Raw genomic sequence first — 23,722 nt, forward strand, 5'->3', positions numbered from 1 at the left:
GTTACTTGTTATCAGCTAAAACTCCCTGACTGGAATTCCTTTTAATTTAAACTGGCTGGAGAGTCTAGAACTAGGGGGCATAGTCTCAGGAAAAGGGGTCGGCCATTTAAGACTGAGATGAGGAGGAATTTCTTCACTCAGAGGGCTCTGATTCTTTGAAATTCTCTACCCCAGAGGGCTGTGGATGCTGAGTCGTTGAATATGTTCAAGGCTGAGATCGATTAGATTTTTGGACTCTAGGGGAATTAAGGGATGTGGGGATCGGGTGGGAAAGTGGAGTTGAGGTCGAAGATCAGCCATGATCTTATTGAATGACGGAGCAGGCTCGAGGGGCCGTATGGCCTACTCCTGCTCCTATTTCTTATGTTTCTTAAACTGTTCTTGTAACAGAAACTTACTTAACGGGGAAAAGCTAAAAGTTAAGAATTAACCATCTCCTTACAACACTTAAAACGTTTTTAGCTTGGTGCTCTTCACAGATCAGTCACTCGAGGATAACCTTTCATCTTTCTTACTAGGAGCTGCCGAGGAATGCTGCCTCATCCCGTTTCTTCTATCACCTCCAGGTAAAAATCACCGGCCTTTTCCTTCCCGCCTTTCATGGAAATAAGTCAAGCCCAGCTACGTGTGTGTGTGCCTGTAATGGTGTCTTAATATATTGACTCGTGAAATTCTAGGAGTCAACAGAAGTTTGAAGGTAATTCAAACTGTTTCTGTAAATGTTATTGTGCGGCGAGTGGAAGCACCATCGGCCATCACAAGAAAAATCACGGCCCCGATATTTACGGGGAGGCGGGGAGGGTGCGGGCGAGGCCCAGAACTGCCGAAGAACCCGGCAAGGTTGGGAACGCGGGGGGTCCCGCTGAACTTAATGGGAGGGGGGAAAAGAGGGGCCGCGATTGGCGCGGGCGGGAGGCCGAAGTCTTCCTGAAGGGGCCTGGGGGGGAGGGGAGCACTCCTGCTCCTCCTGGTCCACAAAGGAGTGCTGAAAGAGTCACATACCTTGTGGAGCAGGCAGCTCCGGCCTCCCTTTCACTGCCGAGTTTCCCGACCCCTGAGAAACCCGCTCAGCAGCAGCGAATTTTAAATCGGGCTCCCAATTGTATGGTGGGAGCCCGATTTAAATATGTTAACTGAGCGTCCTGCCTCTCCACAGTGGGACACTCGGACGCCCCTATATTCGGTGGGCGGTGTGCGACGTGTTGGGGTCGCGTTCCCCGTATTTAACTCTTTAACAGCACCCCCCCGCTCCCGCCACTGACTCTCTCCTGTCTGTCGTGAGTGGGTTAATATCGAGCTTCACTCAAAGGAAGCACAGGTCGGAGATAGAGCTGCAACAAGGGCAGCATCAATGCCCCGATCCGCACTCCCTTTAAGTATAGTTTCCTACTGGGAGCACAAGATCACTGGATTTACCCTGTAGTGTTCTTCAAAACAAAACGGATGTCCCAGAGTACTTAAGGCTGTACCTGTGGATAAAGGGTGATGATACAGGTCAACTTTCAGTTATGGTGTACAACAGACATGACCAAACTGCAGACCATGGGCAACAAATGACTCCCATCCCCTGGTAATCCAGTCCACGAAACCCAGCCAACTCAGTCCTATTTGTGCTTATGTCTCTCACTCACTGGTTTATCCTGTTTGAGTTTTGTGGGCCTGGAGGTTTGGAAAAGGACTGTTCCTTTAGCGCTGTTGCCTCATTGGTGGATAAATCAGAACACCAGGATCTGTTTGCATCTGCGCCTTGGGAATGTGGATCTTAAACTTTTATATGCGGCCGATCACTCAACTGGACATTCCTCCCGAGGAGAGGTCCACAGGTCAGGAATTTACGGGCTGGCAGCAAGCCTGATTTTCCATCCATGGACAGAAAGTGGGGATTGCCCAAACAGTGCTCCTCGTGAGTGGCCGCTTCTCACCGCGAGCCCCCAGTTGGGGAAATTAGCCTTTAATTGTGGCTTTAACGCCCTATGGTATGTACCTATGCTGCCCTCGAAGACAAAGAAAAATAACTTTAGCCGCTGCTGGTTGATATGGTCATCTGAAAACTCAACTCCATTACAGCCTGGGGCTTTCAAAGGGGAATTGGATTAGTACTTAGAGGGGAAAAAATTTACAGGACTCTGGGGAAAGAGCAGGTGAGAGTGGGATTAATTGGATAGCTCTTCCAAAGAGTCGGCACGGGCACGATGGGCCGAATGGCCTCCTTCTGTGCTGTAACATACTATAATACAATTCTTGTTTTTTATACAATTTGAGCAGAAATATAAAATTAGTTCTTCCAATTGGAAATTGCTGTTTCATTCATCTGCTGCTCCTACACTGTTGAAGTCTGACAATGAAGCAACACTTTCAAACCGGAACAATTTCTTCTTCGATCCTTACAGCTTAACAGTGTCACCGAACTCGGAGGCTCGGGCCCTTTTACCGTCTTCATCCCGAGCAGCGACGCTTTTAAAAACGGTGCGCAGGTAAGCGTGAGCCCGCCTTCGAGGCGGCAGCGTTTTTTTTTCCCAGACTGATTGTTTGGGTCATTCGTCCACTCATCTCGTTATTCTCCAACATTTAGATACCGGAATGGGAGTCAAATGGACAGATGGCCCAGATCCTTCGTTATCACATTGTAGCGTGTAACCAAGTGCTCTACAATGAGCTAATCTCCATGAAAACTCTCACCACTGTTCATGGAGAAACCTTACAGCTTTCCTATGTGCAGGTGAGAGTCTGAGTTGCAAAAGTACATGGGGATAAATGGCATACTCCGTATCTGCATGTTTCTTGATATTTAACGTTGGAAATTAATAAGGGAGAAAAGAAAAAAAAGTGTCAGCCATGGCTCAGTGGGTCGCGCTCTCGCCTCCGAGTCAGAAGGTCGTGGGTTCAAGTCCCCACTCCAGAGACTTGAGCGCGTAATCTAGGCTGACACTCCCAGTGGAGTACTGAGGGGAGTGCCGCACTGCTGGATGAGACGTTAAACCCAGGCCCCCTCTGCCCTCTCAGGTGGACGTACAAGATCCCACAGCAAAACTTCGAACGAGAGCAGGGGAGTTTTCCCCGGTGTCCTGGCCAAACATTTATCCCTCAACCAACATCGCTAAAGCAGATTATCTGGTCATTTGTTTCATTGCTGTTTGTGGGATCTTGCTGTGCGCAAATTGGCTGCCGTATTTCCTACATTACAATAGTGACTACATGTCAAAAAAGTACTTAATTGGTTGTAAAGCGCTTGGGGGCATCCTGAGGCCATGAAAGGCTGTATCTAAATGCGAGTCTTTTTTTCTTTCTTATTCTGATGATAGAAAAAGACCGTACCTGTTCTTGTGGGTATGTAAGACTCCTGGACGTAAAGCATCGTTTTTAATCATTACAGGAAGTCTAACAACTGTGTTTCATATTACATTACAGCCACTTCCCATTTACAGGTCATCACTTTTACAGTTTGACGTTTGGCTCTTTGAGTATTATGTAGAAACTCTCAACTCATTTGTACAATACGTTATTTTAAGGGAAATGTTTGACATGTTTATTTTAAAGGGGTTGCGCCTCCATGAAAACAGCATACAAAAGAACTTTGTACAAACAAGCGGAGAGCCTAAGGTTTGGTGCAGCCTAACTTAAAGACATCAGTAAATTAGAAATTGCTGCCAAGCCGCGACAGCTGCAGATCCTTAATGGGGAAAGAGTTCTGACCGCCAGTCTGGAGCTGTCCTGATCCCATCCCAAATCCCAGGTTCTGGGACATCTGGGTGGTGGGCTGCCATGCCATTTTCGGTAATTAATTGTTCAGTGGTCAATTGCTGCCAAGTAACCGGCATTTCACACACTTGTGGAAGCCCCCTCTCCCCTTCACCAGGATCTGATCCTGGCACACTATGTACACCTGTGTTATGTAGGCATATTTAACATTGGGGCCTATTGGAACTGATGGGAATTCTAGCGGATGGCATCATCCAATGACATCTGGATGGAGAGAGGACGAACCCAAGAAGTGCCAATTCCCATTTCTGGGGGAATTTGGGAGCACATAAATATAGGGTGGAGACGCACCCACCCCAAATCCCAGCCAGCATGCCACCAGATGGGGATAAAAGATCCTATGGCACTTTTTCAAAGAGCAAGGAGATCCTCTGGTGTCCCGGCCAACATTTATCCCGAGTCTATTGCACCAAAACAGATTGACTGGTCGTTCATCTCATTGTTGTTTGTGCACAAATTGGCTGCCATGTTTACTCATAAAACAACGGTGCCTTCACTTCAAAAGTAATTCATTGGCTGTGAATCACTTTGGGATGTTCTGAGAATGTGAAAGGTGCTCAATTTTAAAATTCTCATCTTTGTGTTCAAATCTCTCCATGGCCTTGCCCCTCCCTATCTCTGTAACCTCCTCCAGCCTGACAATTCTCCGAGATCTGTACGTTCCTCCAACTCTGGCCTCTTGTGCATCGCCCACTTCCTTCACCCCACCGTTGGCGGCCGTGCCTTCAGCCGCCCAGACCCTAAGCTCTGGAATTCCCTCCCTAAACCTCTTCGCCTCACCACCTCTCTCTTCTCCGTTAAGACGCTCCTTAAAACCGACCTCTTTGACCAAGTGTTTGGTCACCTGTCCTAGTGTCTCCTTCTTTGGCTCGGTGTCAAATTTTTGTCTGATTACGCTCCTGTGAAGCGCCTTGGACGTTTTGCTACTTTAAAGGCGTTGTATAAATTGCAGGTTGTTGTTGTTACGGGGTAGGTTTCTGTCTTCACCACCTGGGTGGTAATTGATTGGAGCGGATCGCCCACCCATTATAGAACCCGCCTGATTTTCATTGCATTGACTTCAGTGGAATAAAAATCAGGCAGATTTCATAAAGGGCATGCAATCCATCCCACCAGCGACCACCGAAGTGATGAAGATGAAAATTTATCCACATATATATTAATGATAGATATAGATGTATGTTATTTTGACGTATATTTTGTGTTATAGCATTTTAATATACGTTCCATCCCTTTTATTTGCCAGAACACCTTGTACCTAAACAATGAAGCCAGGATAATAACCAGTGACGTAATCAATGCCAATGGTGTGGTCCACTTTATAGACAAAATACTCTCGCCTCGAAAGATGCAGGTTATTCCAAAGGATATAATGGGCTACAAATACGTAAGGATTGCAGTGTTCATAATTAATTGAATGCTAAAATTCATATTGAGTCTAGAAACTGATTGTGAAATTAATATTATTTCATGCATGCAAGCAGAAGGAACAAGTGAGAGAGATGTTTCACATTACAAATAATGAGTAGGATTATTTTATAGAATTAGTCTTGGCCATGATCTTTAGTTTTTGTGCCCATACTAATTTCTAGAAACCTTTACTAATAAAAACAGAAAATGCTGGAAACGCTCAGCAAGTGAGGCAGCATCTGTGGAGAAAGAAACAGCGTTAATGTTTCAGGTCGAAGAACTTTCATCTCGAGATCTTTAGTGGGATTTGAGTGATTTGACGGACTTGATATGAAATGGGCTCGATTTTGTCATCACTTTATGTGTTGAATACTCTGAAGTAGCCTTTGGGTTTCCAGTACTCTCTAACTAATAGAAAAGAATAGTAGAAACAGCAATTGACACTAGAACTATAGCCTAGAAATTACTGTGTGACATTAACAAAGAAGTGCTTAATATGTTCGTACGGCAAACCTCGGTTTTAATTCATTGGCGGATTAACAGCTCTGTTAAAATAGCACCCGGTGTTAAACAGAAATGACTGTTTGTGGTATTTACACATTCATACATAAACACTTCAAACAGTAATTTCTAAGTTCATGTGTAATTGTACAGTGTTAAATCATTATTGAAACAAGGCATGAAATTTTCCTATTGGTGCTTGGGTGACAATAATTGCACGGAGCAGTAATCTGATGGAGCAAATCGCCCGCCCGCTGTACATCCCAATATCAACGGGATGAAAATCGAGCGGGTTCCAGACTGGCCGGACAAACCCCTTCACCAGACGACAGTCCAGACGGTGAAGGTGCAAAGCAGAAACCGTTTCTCTCACACACGCAATAAAGTTGTACTTTAAATATACTCTTACTCAGACATGGCCCACTCACTAGATGCATCACAGTGGTCTGGCCCAGTGCTCTGACAGGTTGGACACACTGGCAGAAAGCATCACCTGCACGCTGCCCTGGTGCTGCCCTTCAGGCACTGGATACAATCAGTGACACGGGGCTCACAACACTACAAGATTCTGTCATCAGTTTTAATACTTAACATACTAATCAAACCTTTTCTTCTCTTTAGCTGAATTTCACTACAGTTGCAGAACAGAATGGATACTCCTTCTTTAGCAATCTATTACAGGTAAGCAAGGTTCTTTAACATGGCTGGGAAAACACTGTTTTGCTGGAGTGGTGTTTGGGAAGCGTGACACAGTGGAAACATACAGCACAAAAGGAGGCCGTTCGGCCCCTCGTGCCTATGCAGGCTCTTTGAAAGGGCTATGCAATTCGTCTCACTCCCCTGCTCTTTCCCCATGGCCCTGCAAATTCTTCCTTTTGAAGTATGTATCCAATTCCTTTTTGAAAGTTACTATTGAATCTGCTTCCACCACCCTTTCAGGCAGCGCATTGCAGATCATAACAACTCGCTCTGAAGCACAGTGGTGCTATGTTTCAAAGTGCCAGTATACCACTTCCTGGATTGGCATGGGTTTGATTCCTCCATGCTGTAGCATTCCTGATATTATGGTTCTCCCTCATATTGAGCAACTCTGGAATTCTCAGGTCCTCCAGTGACTTTTGAGCCCAATGTCTTCTCACACTGACCTCAGTGTACTTTGAATAGAAAGTGATCCTTCCAGACTTCCCTTTCCTTAAAGCAACTATTGGTTATTACTAAATATTGTCACTGTACACAAGTACATGTGATGGCTATCTCGATTCTAATTCTAATCCAATTGTCTATTACATTGGAGGAACATCAACCATATTCCCAGGCTGATAGTGAAACTGACAGGTAAGGTGTCCAATTCACACCAATTCTGTACCTGAAGCACTTGACTCAGCAATAGATAGTCTAGAGACAATGGGGGGGTCATTTTCTCCTTCACCACCTGGGCAGTAACCTTGTGGAGCAGATCGTCCGCCCAATTTCCATCCCTATAAAATCAATGGGATGAAATGCAGGCGAGTTCTAACACAAATAGGTGATCCACTGTGCCTGATCACTGCCCGGTGGTGCAAATTACCCCAACAATTTGCTTATTTTCTAATCTTCAGGTCTACGTAACTACATACAATTTACAGCGCAGAAACAGGCCATTCGGCCCAACTGGTCTATGCCGGTGTTTATACTCCATACGAGCCTCCTCCCAATCTTACTTCATCTCACCTAATCAGCATATCCTTCTATTCCTTTCTCCCTCATGTGTTTATTTGGCTTCCCCTTAAATGCATCTATGCTATTCGCCTCAATCACTGCATGTGGTAGTGAGATCCACATTCTCACCACTCTCTGGGTAAAGAAGTTTCTTTAGAATTAAAGGCATTGTAGTTTTAATGCATTTGTGATTATTGGCTATGTTGTTTTGTCCCTGTGGAGTGGTGATTTCTTTTTATTATAATAGTTTTATGCCATATTGCAAAGTTTTGCTGCCATTAATCATTTCATTCCTTTCATTCCAGGAAACAAATGTACTGAATATGATTAATGATCCTGTGCACAAGCCAGTCACCCTGTTCTTACCGGAAGACAGTGTCATGAAATCTTTACCCAAAGCACGGCAGGATTTCCTGTATAATAAGGAAAAGACAAATGTTCTGATCGAATACCTTAAATTTCATATTATCAGAGATGCCAAGGTAACTGCTTCACCTCAAGGCAGAATTTAAACATTGAGAGACTTGATACACATAAAATAGTGGGAATAATATTATTATTATTTTATTTCATAAGTTTCCTTTGTTTTATGGTTTAGTTCTTTATTAGTCTGTTTTTGTTTGATGGAACTGGGACAACCCAGTGTCTCCTTATGGTTTTATTAGAAAAGGCATACTTTTGTTCAACAAGAGGTGCCGTTGTGTGATGTAACTGCATTTTTGTAAGTCCTGTAGAGTTTACATTAAATAATTAAATACTGTGATATTGGGCGTACAGTGCTTGCAAATGACGTACTATATTTTATAACAGTTCTACCTTACAATGAGGATCTTCAGAGATTAGAGTACCAGCATGTAATGGAATTGTGTGAAATTCCTTTCCCAACTTAGTATTAAGTTAAGTCATTAAGTTAAGTTTACTCTAAACAAGTTAACACCGTTATAATGGCAGAGGAAAGGAATTTCATAATAACAACAACTTGAATTCATATAGCGCCTTCAACATAGAAAATGTCCAACATCACTGGATGACAATAGGTTTACCTCTGATACCAGTGCTTGGAGGGTTAAATTATGAAGTCAGGTTGAATAAATTTGGCTTGTATTCCCTTGTGTGCAGAAGACTGAGGGGTGAGCTGATCGAGGTGTTTAAAATGTTAAGAGGATTTGATAGGGTAGATATGGAGAAACTATTTCCTCTGGTGGGGGAATCAAGAACGAGGGGACATAATTATAAAATTAGAGCCAGGCCATTCAGAAGCGAAATCAAGAAGCACTTTTTCACACAAAGGGGAGTAGAAAATTTGGAACTCTCTCCACCTGTGGATGCTGGTGGACAATTGTAGCTTTCAAGACTGAGAAACAATAGATTTTTGTTCGGTAAGGGTATAAAAGGGTATGCAGCAAAGGCGGGTAAATGGAGTTGAGGTACAGATCAGCCATGATCTAATTGAATGGCGGAACAGGCTCGAGGGGCTGAATGGCCTCCTCCTGTTCCTATGTTCCTCCTGTCATCTCTGAGCAGCCTAATGTCAAGGATTTAGATTCTTCAAATGATTATTTATTAATAAAATAATAAATTACCTAGATTTAAATGCTTTAGAAATTTACACGAGTAAAAGCTGACCTTTCGATATAAAGTACTGAGTGAGCATTGTACATTTGACTGCTGTTTTCTTAACAGAAAGCAGCCAAGTAATGATATATGTTCTGTGACACTGCCTTCTGACATGTTAAACTCATGTTAGTGTTATGTTGGAGGATAGGTTTCATCAACAGCTCATTTAACTTAATGAACTGCAAACTTGGACAAATGTACTTTTTTGAGTTTATTTTTTCACTCTCGGGTCGTTAGCAAGGCCGGCATTTATTGCCCATCCTTAGTTGCCCTTGAGAAGGCGGTTCAGTGATCTGCAAGTACTTATTGCGTACTATTATGTCTCCAGATTTTGGCAGTCGATCTCCCTAAATCGACCTCGTTGACGACATTGCAAGGTTCTGATGTCCGCGTGAAGTGCGGAAAGCGAAGAAGTAAAGTGAGTTTAAAATAACCCTTATATCTGTCAAGAATATGTTATGGCTGTTTCTGAAATAAATGCAATTAACTTTTAAGTCAAACTATTGGGGTGAATCCGTGATCCTGCACTTTCAGTGGGGAGTTGCAATGGCAGGGAACACGAGGTCGGAGATAGGGTTACAACACTATGATCATGATTCTCTGACTGGCGCTGTGCGTGAACACGCATGCGGGAGTGCAGGATTGCAGGAGAACCCCTTTTTACATAATTTCATAGCAAAGCACTGCCTCTGCTATTTGCTCCAGGGAACTGGTTACTTAATGATAAGAAGCCCACTCTGTCCACACACCATCTAAATCTATTCTATAATGGACTGTAGCTCAACCATTCCAATAATCTTCAGGTAAAGCAGAGTTAGAGGGCAGGAGATAATTGGACCAGAGTCCCCATTTTATAATCATGCATTCTGTCCTTATGTTTATATTCCATTATAAATTCCAATGTTCACATTTATAATGGAAATTGTCTATGTAAACTTGTCATGTTGTAGTCACACCCTCCCGCCAGTGGTAGTGCTGTAGTACCTCAGTCTGACATCTCCCAGTTCCTTGGCTGTACTGCAGCGAAACCTCTATGTTCCAACCAACTCTACTTCTCTGCTTCATAAATTGTTCTAAGTTTTGTATTTGACTATAAATAATAATATAAAAGCAAAGTAGTATATAAAATGAGGACAGAATGTATGACTTTAAAATGGGGACTGAATTACATCTGTGTGCCTTTGTTGAATTATACGTAACCCACTAACCTCATTTCACCTGACTTGGCCTTGACTCCTCAGATGTTTTACCAAAGGAGATTGATTACTAATATATTAAAAGTCTTGAATAAACCCCCTCAATGCTGTAAGTGTCACACATACTTCACGTAGCACTTTCTGCAACGCACTTTGTTGATAACACTCCTAGTATTATTAAAAGGCACGAGCAATGCCATGGGAGATCTGCTAGTGATGTATTAAAAGGCTTGCATATGCAGCACTTCCTGTAAATGTCACGCTTACTTCCTGTAACCCTTTCCTGTCACGCCTATTTCTATCAAGTTTTTTCCATCAGCTTCTCCTGTCGTGCCTGATTGTCACGCCTAAACTACACCAATCTATACTTACCATATATTTACCCTTTGATTGAGTCCTTCCAGCTCCCATCTCTAAGTTAGGTGGCACTGTGCCCAGTGGATCTGGGTTCCATCCTCAATCGAGAGCCCCCCCCCTCCTCCCCCGCCCGCTGCCAGTGTCAGGCTGTATGTCAGCCCTTGTCGGCTCCCTGGAATTTCGTACTGTAACTTTCTACAGCAGTGTAACCAAAGCCCTCCCACTCACATCGATGCTCAAATGTTGTCAGTGTTATACTGGAGAGTGAAACACAGTAACAGCCCTAAGTAGCCCTGTTATTTGCACACGTTTATCGAGTCTAATTTAATTCAGTCACCTCATGTACAAGGCAGATGCCATAAAACCCAAAAGCGGATTTGTCCAGTTGGTGCAATCCGTGAGGTGTTGACTCCCCCAGTTGTGTAACGTCCATTCTTTCATCTGCTGCTCTCAGGGTGAATTGTTTGTGAACAAAAGAAACTGTCGGATTACGCAGAGAAACATGGTTTTCGATGGTGGAATCGCTTATGGCCTCGACTGTCTGATGACTCCCCCAAGTATCGGTGCTCGTTGTGATGTCTTATCTTTCTTTGACATTATGGTTTGTATAAGTGCGAGGGCTGACCACCTTTTTAAAGTGACTTCTCTTTTAAAAACTATCTTTCATTCAATGAATTCTTGTGTGCGTAACAGCTGGACATTAATATGCGACTTCTTGAAAGTAGCATTCTAATGATTCCTGACTTGTACTCCTTGAACGGTGTCACCAGCATAGCAAATAGTGACTGCGTTTCAAAAGTAATTCATTGCGTGTGATATGATTTGGCAGTGTCCTGAGAGATGTGATAAGGTGCCCTGTAAATGCAAGTTCTTTCTTGCTGGGAGCACCTTTTCAAGAAAAATGCTGCAGCTTTGTTTTTGTTTCACACAGGGAGACTGCGGCAGCTGTCTAACCACACCTTCGTGCCCTTCTGGGAGTCGGCCAAAGGTAAGGCAGCTGTTTATTTTCAGATGCCAGCCTCTACTAGTCAGTAAAGATCTGACTTTGTATTCAATAAAATATCAGAAGTCACCAGAACCGATGATGTTAGAATCATAGGCCCCGAAATTCCAGTGGGGTTGGAGGGTGTAAAGCAGGCAGACCCATCCTGAAGGTCCGCAGTTTTGGAACGTGACCTGGGTCTTCTGCTCGGCTTCCCCAATGCCAGAAGCTGGGAATTCTGCCTATTGCACCCTCCGTGTCAGCCGTGGCTCAGTTGGCAGCACTTTCGCCCCTAGAGTCAAGTCCCACTCCAGAGACTAGTGCATAAAATCTAGGCTGATACTGCGCACTGTAGTCCTGAGAGAGTACAGCACTGTCGGAGGTGGCGCCTTTCGGTTGAGATGTTAAACCATGGCCCTGGATGGTAAAAGATCCCATGGTGTTATTTTGGAGAAGAGCTGGGACGTTCTCCCCGGTGTCCTGGCCAAATATTTAATCGTCAACCAACATCACTAAAAACAGATTACCTGGTCATTATCACATTGCTGTTTGTGGGACCTTGCTGTGTGCAAATTGGCTGCTGTGTTTCCTTCATTACAACAGTGACTACACTTCAAAAAAGTACTTGATTGGCTGTAAAGCTCTTTGGGACGTCCTGAGGTCGTTAGGGGCGCGACAGAAATGCAAGATTTTCTTTCTTTTTCCTAAATCCCAGGGGAAGCCGCCATAACTGAGAACGTGAGTTCCATTCTGGGCCTCCCAAAGGCCCCAAAATGTTTCCCCTGAATAGGTAACCGTTCCCATAAGGGGATTGATTACCTTCGGAAGCCCACCCTGGAGTCCATTTGAAAAAATATTTGAATCGTAGGGCCTACTAAGGGCCTATAACTCACTGCGTACAGGGGCAGCAGGCCACTCGTTCCACCTATTTAAATTACCTCGTCCCCGCCATTTTGGGCAGAGCAGGAACCCTAGAATTTCAAGGCCATAGAATTTTACAGCACAGGAGGAGGTTATTTGGCCCATCGTGCTAGTGCTAGCACTCTGAAACATCTATCCACTCTGTCCCCTTACCCTGCCTTTTTAAATTTTCAAATATTTATCCACTTCACCCGCAGGGCAGTCCAGTACCGAACAACGTTGTAAGGATTATTTTTTTAATTTAATTTTAAACGGCCTCCTTCTGCGCTGAATCGTTCCATGATTCTATAATTTTCAGACGCAGCGAGTTGTTACGATCTGGAACGCATTCCCTGAAAGGGTGGTGGAAGCAGATTCAGTAGCGACTTTCAAAAGGGGAATTGGAAAAATAATTGAAGGGGAAAAATTTGCAGGGCTACGGGGAAAGAGCAGGGGGGAGTGGGACTAATTGGATAGCTCTTTCAAAAGAGGCGGCACAGGCACAATGGGCCAAATGGCCTCCTTCTTTGCTGTCATTCTATGATTCTAATTAGGCCTGTGTCATCTTTAGTCCTTGAGAATGGCAACTGTGAATTAACCCTTTGTTGGTCTACATTTCATGATGCTCAGACAGAGAAGAAGAAATGTACCTACCGCAACTTTTTCCATGCAGATGTCGATGGCTGTCAGCAGCAATGTACCATTGTGATCTGGACACCTAAATGCTGCAGCAATTACTTTGGAAAAAACTGTAAAGGTGGGTGACAAGTTTAATTAATGCTGTTCGAATTGTCGGCGCACTGATGTTCACAAATTTCTTCCATTGGTTCTCGGGATGTGGGTGAGACTGGCAAGGCCGGCATTTATTGCCCGTCCCTAGTTGCCCTGAGAAGATGGTGTTGGACCTTTCTATCTGAACTGTTGCAGTTCTTGTGATGAAGGTGCTCCCACAATGGTGTTAGGTAGTGTGAGGATAGAAGTGGCTAATCATTCTTTAATGTGTATATATATATCAGGTTAGGTGAGGGGAGGCTGGAGGTTTTGGATTTCTGTTCACAAGCCTATTTTTCCAGTCCAACACCCAGCATCCACAGCCTTTTGAGAGGAGAGAATTCCATATTTCTACTACCCCTTTGTGTGAAAAAGTGTTTCCTGATTTCCCTCCTGAATGGCCTAGCTCTAATTTTAAGACTATGTCCCCTCGTTCTTGATTTCCCCCAACAGAAATAGTTTCTCTGTATCTACCCTATCAAATCCTTTAAACATTTTAAACAGCTCATAAGAACATGGGAACAGGAGTAGGCCATTCAGCCCCTCGTGCCTGTTGTGCCATTTGATAAGATCATGGCTGATCTGTGATCTAACTCCATATACCTGCCTTTGGCCCATATCCCTTAATACCTTTGGTTGCCAAAAAGCTATCTATCTCAGATTTAAATTTAGCAATTGAGCTAGTATCAATTGCCATTTGCGGAAGAGAGTTCCAAACTTCTACCACCGTTTGTGTGTAGAAATGTTTTCTAATCTCGCTCCTGAAAAGTCTGGCTCTAATTTTTAGACTGTGCCCCCTACTCCTAAAATCCCCAACCAGCGGAAATAGTTTCTCTCTATCCACCCTATCTGTTCCCCTTAATATCTTATAAACTTCAATCAGATCACCCCTTAATCTTCGAAACTCCAGAGAATACAACCCCAATTTGTGTAATCTCTCCTCGTAACTTAACCCTTGAAGTCCGGGTATCATTCTAGTAAACCTACGCTGCACTCCCTCCAAGGCCAATATGTCCTTCCAAAGGTGCAGTGCCCAGAACTGCTCATAGTACTCCAGGTACGGTCTAACCAGGGTTTTGTATAGCTGCAGCATAACTTCTGCCCCCTTGTACTCTAGTCCTCCAGATATAAAGGCCAGCATTCCATTAGCCTTCTTGATTATTTTCTGCACCTGTTCATGACACTTCAATGATCTATGTACCTGAACCCCTAAGTCCCTTTGGACATCCACTGTTTTAAACTTTTTACCATTTAGAAAGTACCCTGTTCTATCCTTTTTTGATCCAAAGTGGATGACCTCACATTTGTCTGCATTGAATTCCATTTGCCACAGTTTTGCCCATTCACCTAATCTATCAATATCGCTTTGTAATTTTATGTTTTCATCTACACTGCTTACAATGCCACCAATCTTTGTGTCATCGGCAAACTTAGATATGAGACTTTCTATGCCTTCATCTAAGTCGTTAATAAATATTGTGAACAATTGAGGCCCCAAGACAGATCCCTGTGGGACTCCACTAGTCACATCCTGCCAATGTGAGTACCTACCCATTATCCCTACTCTCTGTCGCCTTTCGCTCAGCCAACTTCCTAACCAAGTCCGTACTTTTCCCTCGATTCCATGGGCTTCTATCTTAGCTAACAGTCTCTTATGTGGGACCTTATCAAATGCCTTCTGGAAGTCCATATAAATAACATCCATTGACATTCCCCTGTCCACTACTTCAGTCACCTCTTCAAAAAATTCAACCAGGTTTGTCAGGCACGACCTACCTTTCACAAATCCATGCTGGCTGTCTCTGATTAACTGAAAATTCTCGAGGTGTTCAGTCACCCTATCCTTAATTATAGACTCCAGCATTTTCCCCACAACAGATGTTAGGCTAACTGGTCTATAATTCCCCGGTTTCCCTCTCTCTCCTTTCTTAAAAAGCAGAGTGACATGTGCAATTTTCCAATCTAGAGGGACAGTTCCTGAATCTAGAGAACTTTGAAAGATTAGATAACCCCTCAATCTCTTATACTCAAGGGAGTACAAGGCAACTCTATAAACACAGGATTCCCATTCTAAATGTTTACACAAAAGTGCGGCTGAAAACTGTTGTGGCAGGAAGTGAAAGCATATGTAAGATTTTTAATAACATGTAGATCAATTCGTTTGTATTTGGAAATCCTGAAAAATTATTTCAGAATGCATATAATTTATAATTCAACCTTAAGGTGGGGTGGAGGGGGGGATGGGACTTCTATGAAACTGCTACGTTGTTGAAAAAAGCTTTCTTTATCTTGTGATTCTGATCTTGTAACAGAGTTTTAAAGGTTGTTGTTTTGTTTTAGCCTGTCCAGGAGGTCCAGAAAACCCATGCAACCTCCATGGTGCGTGCAATGATCAGTACACAGGAACAGGCAACTGCACCTGTTCCCCTGGATTTAATGGTACCGCTTGTGAGCTTTGCATGCCTGAAAGATGGGGACCAGACTGTACAAGTAAGATTATATTGAACAGAAGCCGATCTACAGTTTATCATTTCTGCCTCTTGCACACCACAATATTTATTTTATTTATTATTTCCATCACATAATGTGTGTGAAACGCAGCTCAATTAGCCAGTTTTTATTTTGTTAAATTTTGGAGCATCTCAAGCCTATGAGGGCCACAGTGTATTAAATCATCGCTGTAATATCATCATGTTAGCTTTCATCAGCACAAAAAAGGGAGAAGTGACAAAGCTTAAAGAAATTATACAAATTGTACTGACAAAACTTGGAAATGGGGGGGCAAAGCAATCATGTAGTGCTGCTGTGAATAGAGTATTTGCTTGTTTCAGGTCACCAATCACTGTGCAAATGAAATTTATGACAGGTGTGAGACCAACTGGAGGACCTGGTTTCAAGCAATGTGGCCACAGTATCACAGTAACCCTAAGTTCAGCTTCTTTCTTTCTTAGATTGAAGTTCATACCCTCCAGATCGCACTGCTTCAAACTGAGACCCAAAAAAAGCTGTGCAACGATAAATTAGTAAAATCCTATAGATGTCACATTTTTAAGAATGTTTTGCATACAAGCACTTGAATATCCTGACACTTTCCCCATCATCGCATCGATGCTCAAGTCCTGTGCACACCCAGGAATGACAGAATAGCTCCCATGGGAACAGCAATAGGCCATTCAGCCCCTCGAGCCTGTACTGCGATTTATTCAGATCATGGCTGATCTGTACCTCCAACTCCATTTACCCGCCTTTGCTCCATATCCCTTGATACCCTCACCCAACAAAAATCTATCCATCTCAGTCTTGAAAATTTCAATTGACCCCCCCAGCATTCACAGTCTTTTGAGGAGGGAGTTCCTGATTCCCACTATCCATTTGCTTCCTGATTTCACTCTTAAATGGCCTAGTTCTAATTTTAAGATTATGCCCCCTTGTTCTGGATTCCCCCGCCAGAGGAAATAGTTTCTCTCTATCTACCTCATCGAATCCTTTTAAACACCTCGATTAGATCACCCCTCAACCCGCTAAATTCAAGGGAACACAAGCCACGTTTATGCAACCTGTCCTCATAATTTAACTCTTTAAGCCCCGAGAAACATTAATTGAAGAGATCCGAGTGGTCAGCATAACAGGGCTCTGTCCATTCATGCTGTCGCAAGAGTTGGTAAAGCAGTTATCGGACAGGTGCCTGCATTACAACTCATGCATTAAACAGGAGCTGAGGAAGAGGGGAATCGAAATAAGATTTTCAAAGTTTCTTTCACTCAAAAGTATTGGGTTTCGACTCTATCCCAACTTTTAGGATCCATAGGAACTGTCATCAGACCTTTTGTAACCTTGAGAATCTATATTTTAGAGTCTTAATTCAATAAACTAAATGTCCTTACAGAATGTGATTGCACTGAAAATGGAGTGTGCGATGATGGTGCCAACGGTCAAGGAATATGTTTCTGCAACGAAGGATGGACTGGAGGCCGCTGTGAAACACAACTAGGTGTGGCATAAATGGATGAATTGCACTATAAACAGTGGATTGTCAGTAAACTGTACCCCTCGCCTCTCCTCTCCTCTTCTCTTCTCTCCCCTCCACTACCCTCTCCTCCCCATCCTCCTCTCCCCTCTCCTACCCTCCACTCCACCCTCTCCCCTCCCTCTCGTCTCCCCTCCCTCTCGTCTCCCCTCCCTCTCGTCTCCCCTCCCTCTCGTCTCCCCTCCCTCTCGTCTCCCCTCCCTCTCGTCTCCCCTCCCTCTCGTCTCCCCTCCCTCTCGTCTCCCCTCCTCTCCACCCCCTCTCCCCTCCTCTCGTCTCCACCCCCTCTCCCCTCCTCTCGTCTCCACCCCCTCTCCCCTCCTCTCGTCTCCACCCCCTCTCCCCTCCTCTCGTCTCCACCCCCTCTCCCCTCCTCTCGTCTCCACCCCCTCTCCCCTCCTCTCATCTCCACCCTCTCCCCTCCTCTCGTCTCCACCCCCTCTCCCTTCCTCTCGTCTCCACCCCCTCTCCCCTCCTCTCGTCTCCCCTCCGCCGATTTCCAGCCAAAGTTACGGCTGGCGATCAGGAGAATCCCACCGAAACTCAGAGCCTCTGCCTTTAGTGAGCAGTATCGCATTGTTGTGCTGTTGTCATGATTTTTCATTCTGTGGTAGATATGAAGCCAGTGTGTTCACCTGCTTGTTCTGACGATGCAATCTGCAAGGACAACAACGTATGCGAATGTAAACTATACTATGAAGGTGATGGAAGGACATGTGTAGGTGGGTTTACTTTCTCGTTTTACATTACCAGCAGTGATGTACATGGATTGAACTGCTTTCAAGCAGAAATATTTTTAGAACAGGTTGTCATGGAATATTTTACAGTATGACTGTATCAACGTTGTATGTAAATGGACTCTATATCACACTTCGATTCAATTTATCTCTCGTTTTGTAACACAGTTGTTGATCAGTGTGAGCAGAATAATGGTGGCTGTTCGCAACTTGCCGAATGCTCTCAAAACGGCGTAAGTGTCAGCTGCAGCTGCCTAAAAGATTATTCTGGAGACGGCTACACGTGTGACCCAATAGACCCATGTGTGGACGGGTACAATGGAGGCTGCCATGAGCATGCGATCTGCACAGTGACGGGGGCAGTAAGTAAACAAAATGCCTCGGCATAATTCAATGATAAGGTTCAACTACCATAGTGTGAATGTAAAATGCACATACGGTCACACGTTGTGACCGACTGGAAGCTAGTGATAGTTACTCTCTAATCCCACAACCACTGCACTAATGTACCATAGCTGGAAAAGGAGCACTTCATTTAATAATAGCTGAATATTTACAACAACAACATCAATTTGCATTTATATAGCGCCTTTAACATAGTAAAATGTCCCAAGGCACTTCACAGGAGCGTAATCAGACAAAAAATTGATACCAAGCCAAAGAGCTTGGTCAAAAAGGTAGGTTTTTAAGGATTAAACAATGAAGGGGCGGAGAAGGAGGATATTACGAAGGACGATATTACGGAGGACATTAAGGAGGATATTACGGAGGACGATATTACGGAGGACATGGAGGATGATATTACGGAGGACATTAAGGAGGATATTACAAAGGACGATATTACGGAGGTGGAAGTAGGCAGAGAACACAAGTGACAGACAAGATATCTTCCCTGCCATTATTTTTCAACGGGACAAGACCAAACTTCCTATATGGATTTGTTTGGATGCTCTATCAGTTAAGTCTGGTTGTCGGTTGAGTGTGGTCCTGTTCAACATAAGGTTATAAAGTCTGATTCAATTGTTTTAATCAACTGCTTCTGTTGGTGTATATTGGATGTGTGCTTTCAATTGAAACTGTCAGAAAATACTCAGCGCAAACAGTGGTTAATCGTTGACTAACCTCGAATCTTTTTGTAACAGAATAAACGTAAATGTGCATGCAAAGATAATTATATTGGGGATGGAACTAATTGCACTGTAAAAGAGCTTCTCGTTAATCGATGTCTCCAAGACAACGGAAAGTGTCATGCAGATGGCGTCTGTGCTGATCTGCATTTTGAGGGTAAGTTTTATCCTTGTTTTAATGCGTGCATTTCTGCTGTATAACAAGAATTATCATGAGAAACATGGGCCTTGTCATACTAAGTTTACAACGTCATTCTGCGACATTTTAATCCACCTGAATTATTCCACACAGCTTCAAAAATACTGAATGTTTTGATAATATATAGATTATTTCACAGGAATTACCCTGCAATGTACTTCAAAATTACTTTTTGATAAATGTTCAAGTTGCATAGGAGCTTAAATGCTGTACTGTCCGTGGGAATGAAAAGTGGCCAATCCACAATGCACCCGGGCAGTAAATTGAAAATGTGCCTCAGTAAGTTTGGATAGCCCAATCTAAGAGAAAGGGACAGAGTTGTTGAGCCTACTGCCCATATCACAGCTCCTAAAAGCTGATTATCTTAATGAGTTACAGTTGTGTAACTCCCTTTCTATCCATTTATCCATATATATTTGTGTGAGTGTGTACTATTAATGTATACTATATGTGTATGTGATACGTACATGTGTGTATAGTACATGTGTGTTTGGTATATATAATATACATGTGTATAATATATAGATATTTTGTTCATATCAAAGAGTTTGAATCTCTGACTTTGATTGTGTTACTCTTGTCGATGGAAGCAGTATTTAATCTTCAGGACGCAGGTTCCTAAGAGTGGATTCAAACTTAGCATAGGTGTGAAACGTTTTCCACTTTGCACCAGTACTAAACCTGACCGGTGTTAATCGGGCATCAAGGCCCGAACTGACTCCGAAGCAAAGTGGAGTGATACCACTTCCTCCAGAAGTGTCAGGTTGGGCCCTGAGTCTGGATTCATACTATAAGTGCAACCTCAGTGTGAAACCACTTCACACCTATGCTACAAGGGAAAAGCATCCTTTATACATAGGGGCTATTTATTAACTAATGAAAAGGAACTGTCAAAAATCTATCCTGATGCTATAAAATTGCAGAATGCTGTTCACATTGCATTGCAATAACCAGCCTTGCAGTGGCTATTTATGTGAGGGCTCCATCATTTGCTCACGGATCGTGCAACCTTTGCTTTTTTCTTCAGACAAAACAGTGGGAGTTTTCCATCTTAAGTCTAAAAGGGGACAGTACAAACTCAACTATACTGAAGCACAGGAACTATGCGAAGAAGAGGGAGCAGTAATGGTCACGTACAATCAGCTTGCCTATGCTCAGCAGGTCCTCTTTCTCTTCACTTGCATCCTCAAAGCTGATACATAGAATTACATAGAATGTACGGGACAGAAACAGGCCCATCTGGTCTATGCCGGTGTTTATGCTCCACACGAGCCTCTTCCCACCCCTCTTCATCTAACCCTATCAGCGTATCCTTCTATTACTTTCTCCCTAATGTACTTATCTAGCTTCCCCTTAAATACATCTGTGCTATTCGCCTCAACTACTCCTTGTGATAATGCTAATTATAACATTATTATAACAGTAGCATTAATATAAAATAATTTCCTGTTAAGAATACTTTGCGTTAAACTGGACCTTTTCAAACAAACATGACAAGTTACCGTCCGTTTCTGGTTGCAGGCTGGTTATCACTTGTGTTCTGCTGGCTGGCTAGATGGCCAGAGAGTGTCTTATCCAACCAGTTACTCCAATCCAAACTGTGGCTCCGGGCATGTGGGAATAGTGGACTATGGCCCCAGAATCAATGCTAGTGAAACATGGGATGTATTCTGCTATCGAATGAAAGGTGAGAAAGATTCTTATTTTGCCTCCTGCGGAAGCCTTTTGTTTTAATGAGCAATACTTATACACTCTGTTGCTCATCTCTCTCCATACAGATGTTCAGTGCACGTGTAAGAAAGGTTATGTGGGCGATGGCTATTCATGTAATGGAAACCTGCTGCAAGTTCTAACAACTATCGACAAATTTTCCTTCTTCCTGACAGTGAGTAGCTGTATTGCATTCGTTGTCTGTTAATTAAAAATATAAGTATCAGTGTTGTGTTACAATCATTGCACACAATCGTGCTACAATGACCTGTGTTAATGTAGCACCTTTAACACAATGAGACATCCCAAAGTGCTTCACATTAGGAGAGATTGGATACTGAACAGGAGCAGAAGAGTTAGGAAAGATAGAAAGAACTTGCATCTGTGTAGCCCTTCACGTCCTCAGGATGTCCCAAAGCACTTCACAGCCAATGAACTACGTTTCCCTACATTACAACATGGACTACACTTCAAAAATACTTAATTGGCTGTGACGCACTTTGGGATTTCCTAAGGCACTATATAATTGCAAGTTCATTCATTTTTTGAAATGTAGTCACTGTTGTTATGTAGGCAATCAAAGCAGCAAATTTGCACATACCAAGGACCTACAAACAACAATGAGATGACAAGTTAATTTGTTTTGGGGTTTTGGTTGAGGGAGGAGTGCTGTTTAGGACACCAGGAGAACTTTCTTGCTCTTCTTGAACTAGTGCCAGCTGAACAGGCAAACACAGGCCTCAATGTAACATCTCATCTGAAAGACCGCACCTCCAACGGTGCAGCACACCCTGCACCGAATTGTCAGCCTAGATTATGTGCTCAAGTCTCTGGAGTGGGGCTTGAATTCACAATCTTCTAACCCAGAGGTGAGAGTGATATCAATGAGCCAGGAATGACTAAAAACCTGTTCAAAAATATTGTGTTTGAAGAGGTTTTTAAAGGCAGGGAGAGAAGTAACAAGGGGGAGTGAGTTTTTGTTGTGGGACCACCAGACGGGAAGGTTGAGGCAGCTGAAAAGTCTGCCACTGGTGGGGGAAGGAAGAATCATAGAATCATAGAAGTTTACAACATGGAAACAGGCCCTTCGGCCCAACATGTCCATGTCGCCCAGTTTATACCACTAAGCTAGTCCCAATTGCCTGCACTTGGCCCATATCCCTCTATACCCATCTTACCCATGTAACTGTCCAAATGCTTTTTAAAAGACAAAATTGTACCCGCCTCTACTACTGCCTCTGGCAGCTCGTTCCAGACACTCACCACCCTTTGAGTGAAAAAATTGCCCCTCTGGACCCTTTTGTATCTCTCCCCTCTCACCTTAAATCTATGCCCCCTCGTTATAGACTCCCCTACCTTTGGGAAAAGATTTTGACTATCGACCTTATCTATGCCCCTCATTATTTTATAGACTTCTATAAGATCACCCCGAAACCTCCTACTCTCCAGGGAAAAAAGTCTCAGTCTATCCAACCTCTCCCTATAAGTCAAACCATCAAGTCCCGGTAGCATCCTAGTAAATCTTTTCTGCACTCTTTCTAGTTTAATAATATCCTTTCTATAATCGGGTGACCAGAACTGTACACAGTATTCCAAGTGTGGCCTTACTAATGTCTTGTACAACTTCAACAAGACATCCCAACTCCTGTATTCAATGTTCTGACCAATGAAACCAAGCATGCTGAATGCCTTCTTCACCACCCTATCCACCTGTGACTCCACTTTCAAGGAGCTATGAACCTGTACTCCTAGATCTCTTTGTTCTATAACTCTCCCCAACGCCCTACCATTAACGGAGTAGGTCCTGGCCCGATTCGATCTACCAAAATGCATCACCTCACATTTATCTAAATTAAACTCCATCTGCCATTCATCGGCCCACTGGCCCAATTTATCAAGATCCCGTTGCAATCCTAGATAACCTTCTTCACTGTCCACAATGCCACCAATCTTGGTGTCATCTGCAAACTTACTAACCATGCCTCCTAAATTCTCATCCAAATCATTAATATAAATAACAAATAACAGCGGACCCAGCACCGATCCCTGAGGCACAGGAGGCCAGGATCACAGGATCAAGGGCAAGAACTGGACATAGGGATGAAGCAGGTTGCAAAGGAAAGGTGGGGTGAGACCATGGAGAGATTTGAAGATCAGGATAAGGATTTTGATCTTAGTGTAGAGCTGGTGGAGAACAGAGGCAAAAGACAAAAAGTTAAAAAAGAAAGGAATGAATAGACTAGATTTGTTCTAAGTTTCTGGTCTCTTTGCTTATAAATTTTGCATTTTTCAGTGTTATGCTGCTGAAATGTACTTGGGCTCCATGGGTTTTATTGGACAATAGGTTGTTGTATTTTAAACACAAGTCATTATTTGATTTATCCAGTTCCAAAGTTTTCCCTATTCCCAACAAGGTGTGGATTGCAAAACCACTTTAACTCTTTAAACTGTAGCTTTTGTAAACCTTTGTGGTTAACAGAAATATAAATTAGTTATGTTATAGCATCCACAGATAAAATTTCTGAAATGATTCATTATTTACAATCAAAGAATGTCAGAACAATTATTGGCTGTAATATACCATGAAATTAAAATATGGATGCAGTTTTTAAAAAAAATTTTTAGTTCCTAGTCAGTTGTTTCTATAGAGAAGAAGCTTTAGGTTATTTGATAAGATTCTTTTGGTTAAACGTTTATGAATCACTGGTTAGGTCCCAACTGGACTTTAGTG

General features: G+C 43.1%; 1 protein-coding gene across 2 annotated transcripts in view; it reads left to right on the top strand.

The window, feature by feature from the left end:
• LOC137334564 (stabilin-2-like) overlaps positions 1–23,722 on the top strand; it is a 108,122-nt gene that overhangs the window by 74,159 nt on the left and 10,241 nt on the right. Inside the window, exons 46-63 of one of the 2 annotated variants that reach the window (XM_067999331.1) lie at positions 519–566; positions 2,391–2,474; positions 2,573–2,719; positions 5,006–5,146; positions 6,292–6,351; positions 7,674–7,850; positions 9,314–9,403; positions 10,993–11,139; positions 11,470–11,526; positions 13,051–13,177; positions 15,532–15,681; positions 17,078–17,182; positions 17,833–17,940; positions 18,124–18,317; positions 19,098–19,239; positions 20,309–20,442; positions 20,803–20,968; positions 21,060–21,166. In XM_067999331.1, coding sequence (XP_067855432.1) covers positions 519–566; positions 2,391–2,474; positions 2,573–2,719; positions 5,006–5,146; positions 6,292–6,351; positions 7,674–7,850; positions 9,314–9,403; positions 10,993–11,139; positions 11,470–11,526; positions 13,051–13,177; positions 15,532–15,681; positions 17,078–17,182; positions 17,833–17,940; positions 18,124–18,317; positions 19,098–19,239; positions 20,309–20,442; positions 20,803–20,968; positions 21,060–21,166 — 2,184 coding nt within the window. The remainder of the gene's footprint in view (positions 1–518; positions 567–2,390; positions 2,475–2,572; positions 2,720–5,005; positions 5,147–6,291; positions 6,352–7,673; positions 7,851–9,313; positions 9,404–10,992; positions 11,140–11,469; positions 11,527–13,050; positions 13,178–15,531; positions 15,682–17,077; positions 17,183–17,832; positions 17,941–18,123; positions 18,318–19,097; positions 19,240–20,308; positions 20,443–20,802; positions 20,969–21,059; positions 21,167–23,722) is intronic. The other variant, XM_067999332.1, reaches the window with a different exon arrangement.

This window comes from Heptranchias perlo, chromosome 18 (genome assembly GCF_035084215.1).
Source record: "Heptranchias perlo isolate sHepPer1 chromosome 18, sHepPer1.hap1, whole genome shotgun sequence".
Taxonomy (NCBI): Eukaryota; Metazoa; Chordata; class Chondrichthyes; order Hexanchiformes; family Hexanchidae; genus Heptranchias; species Heptranchias perlo.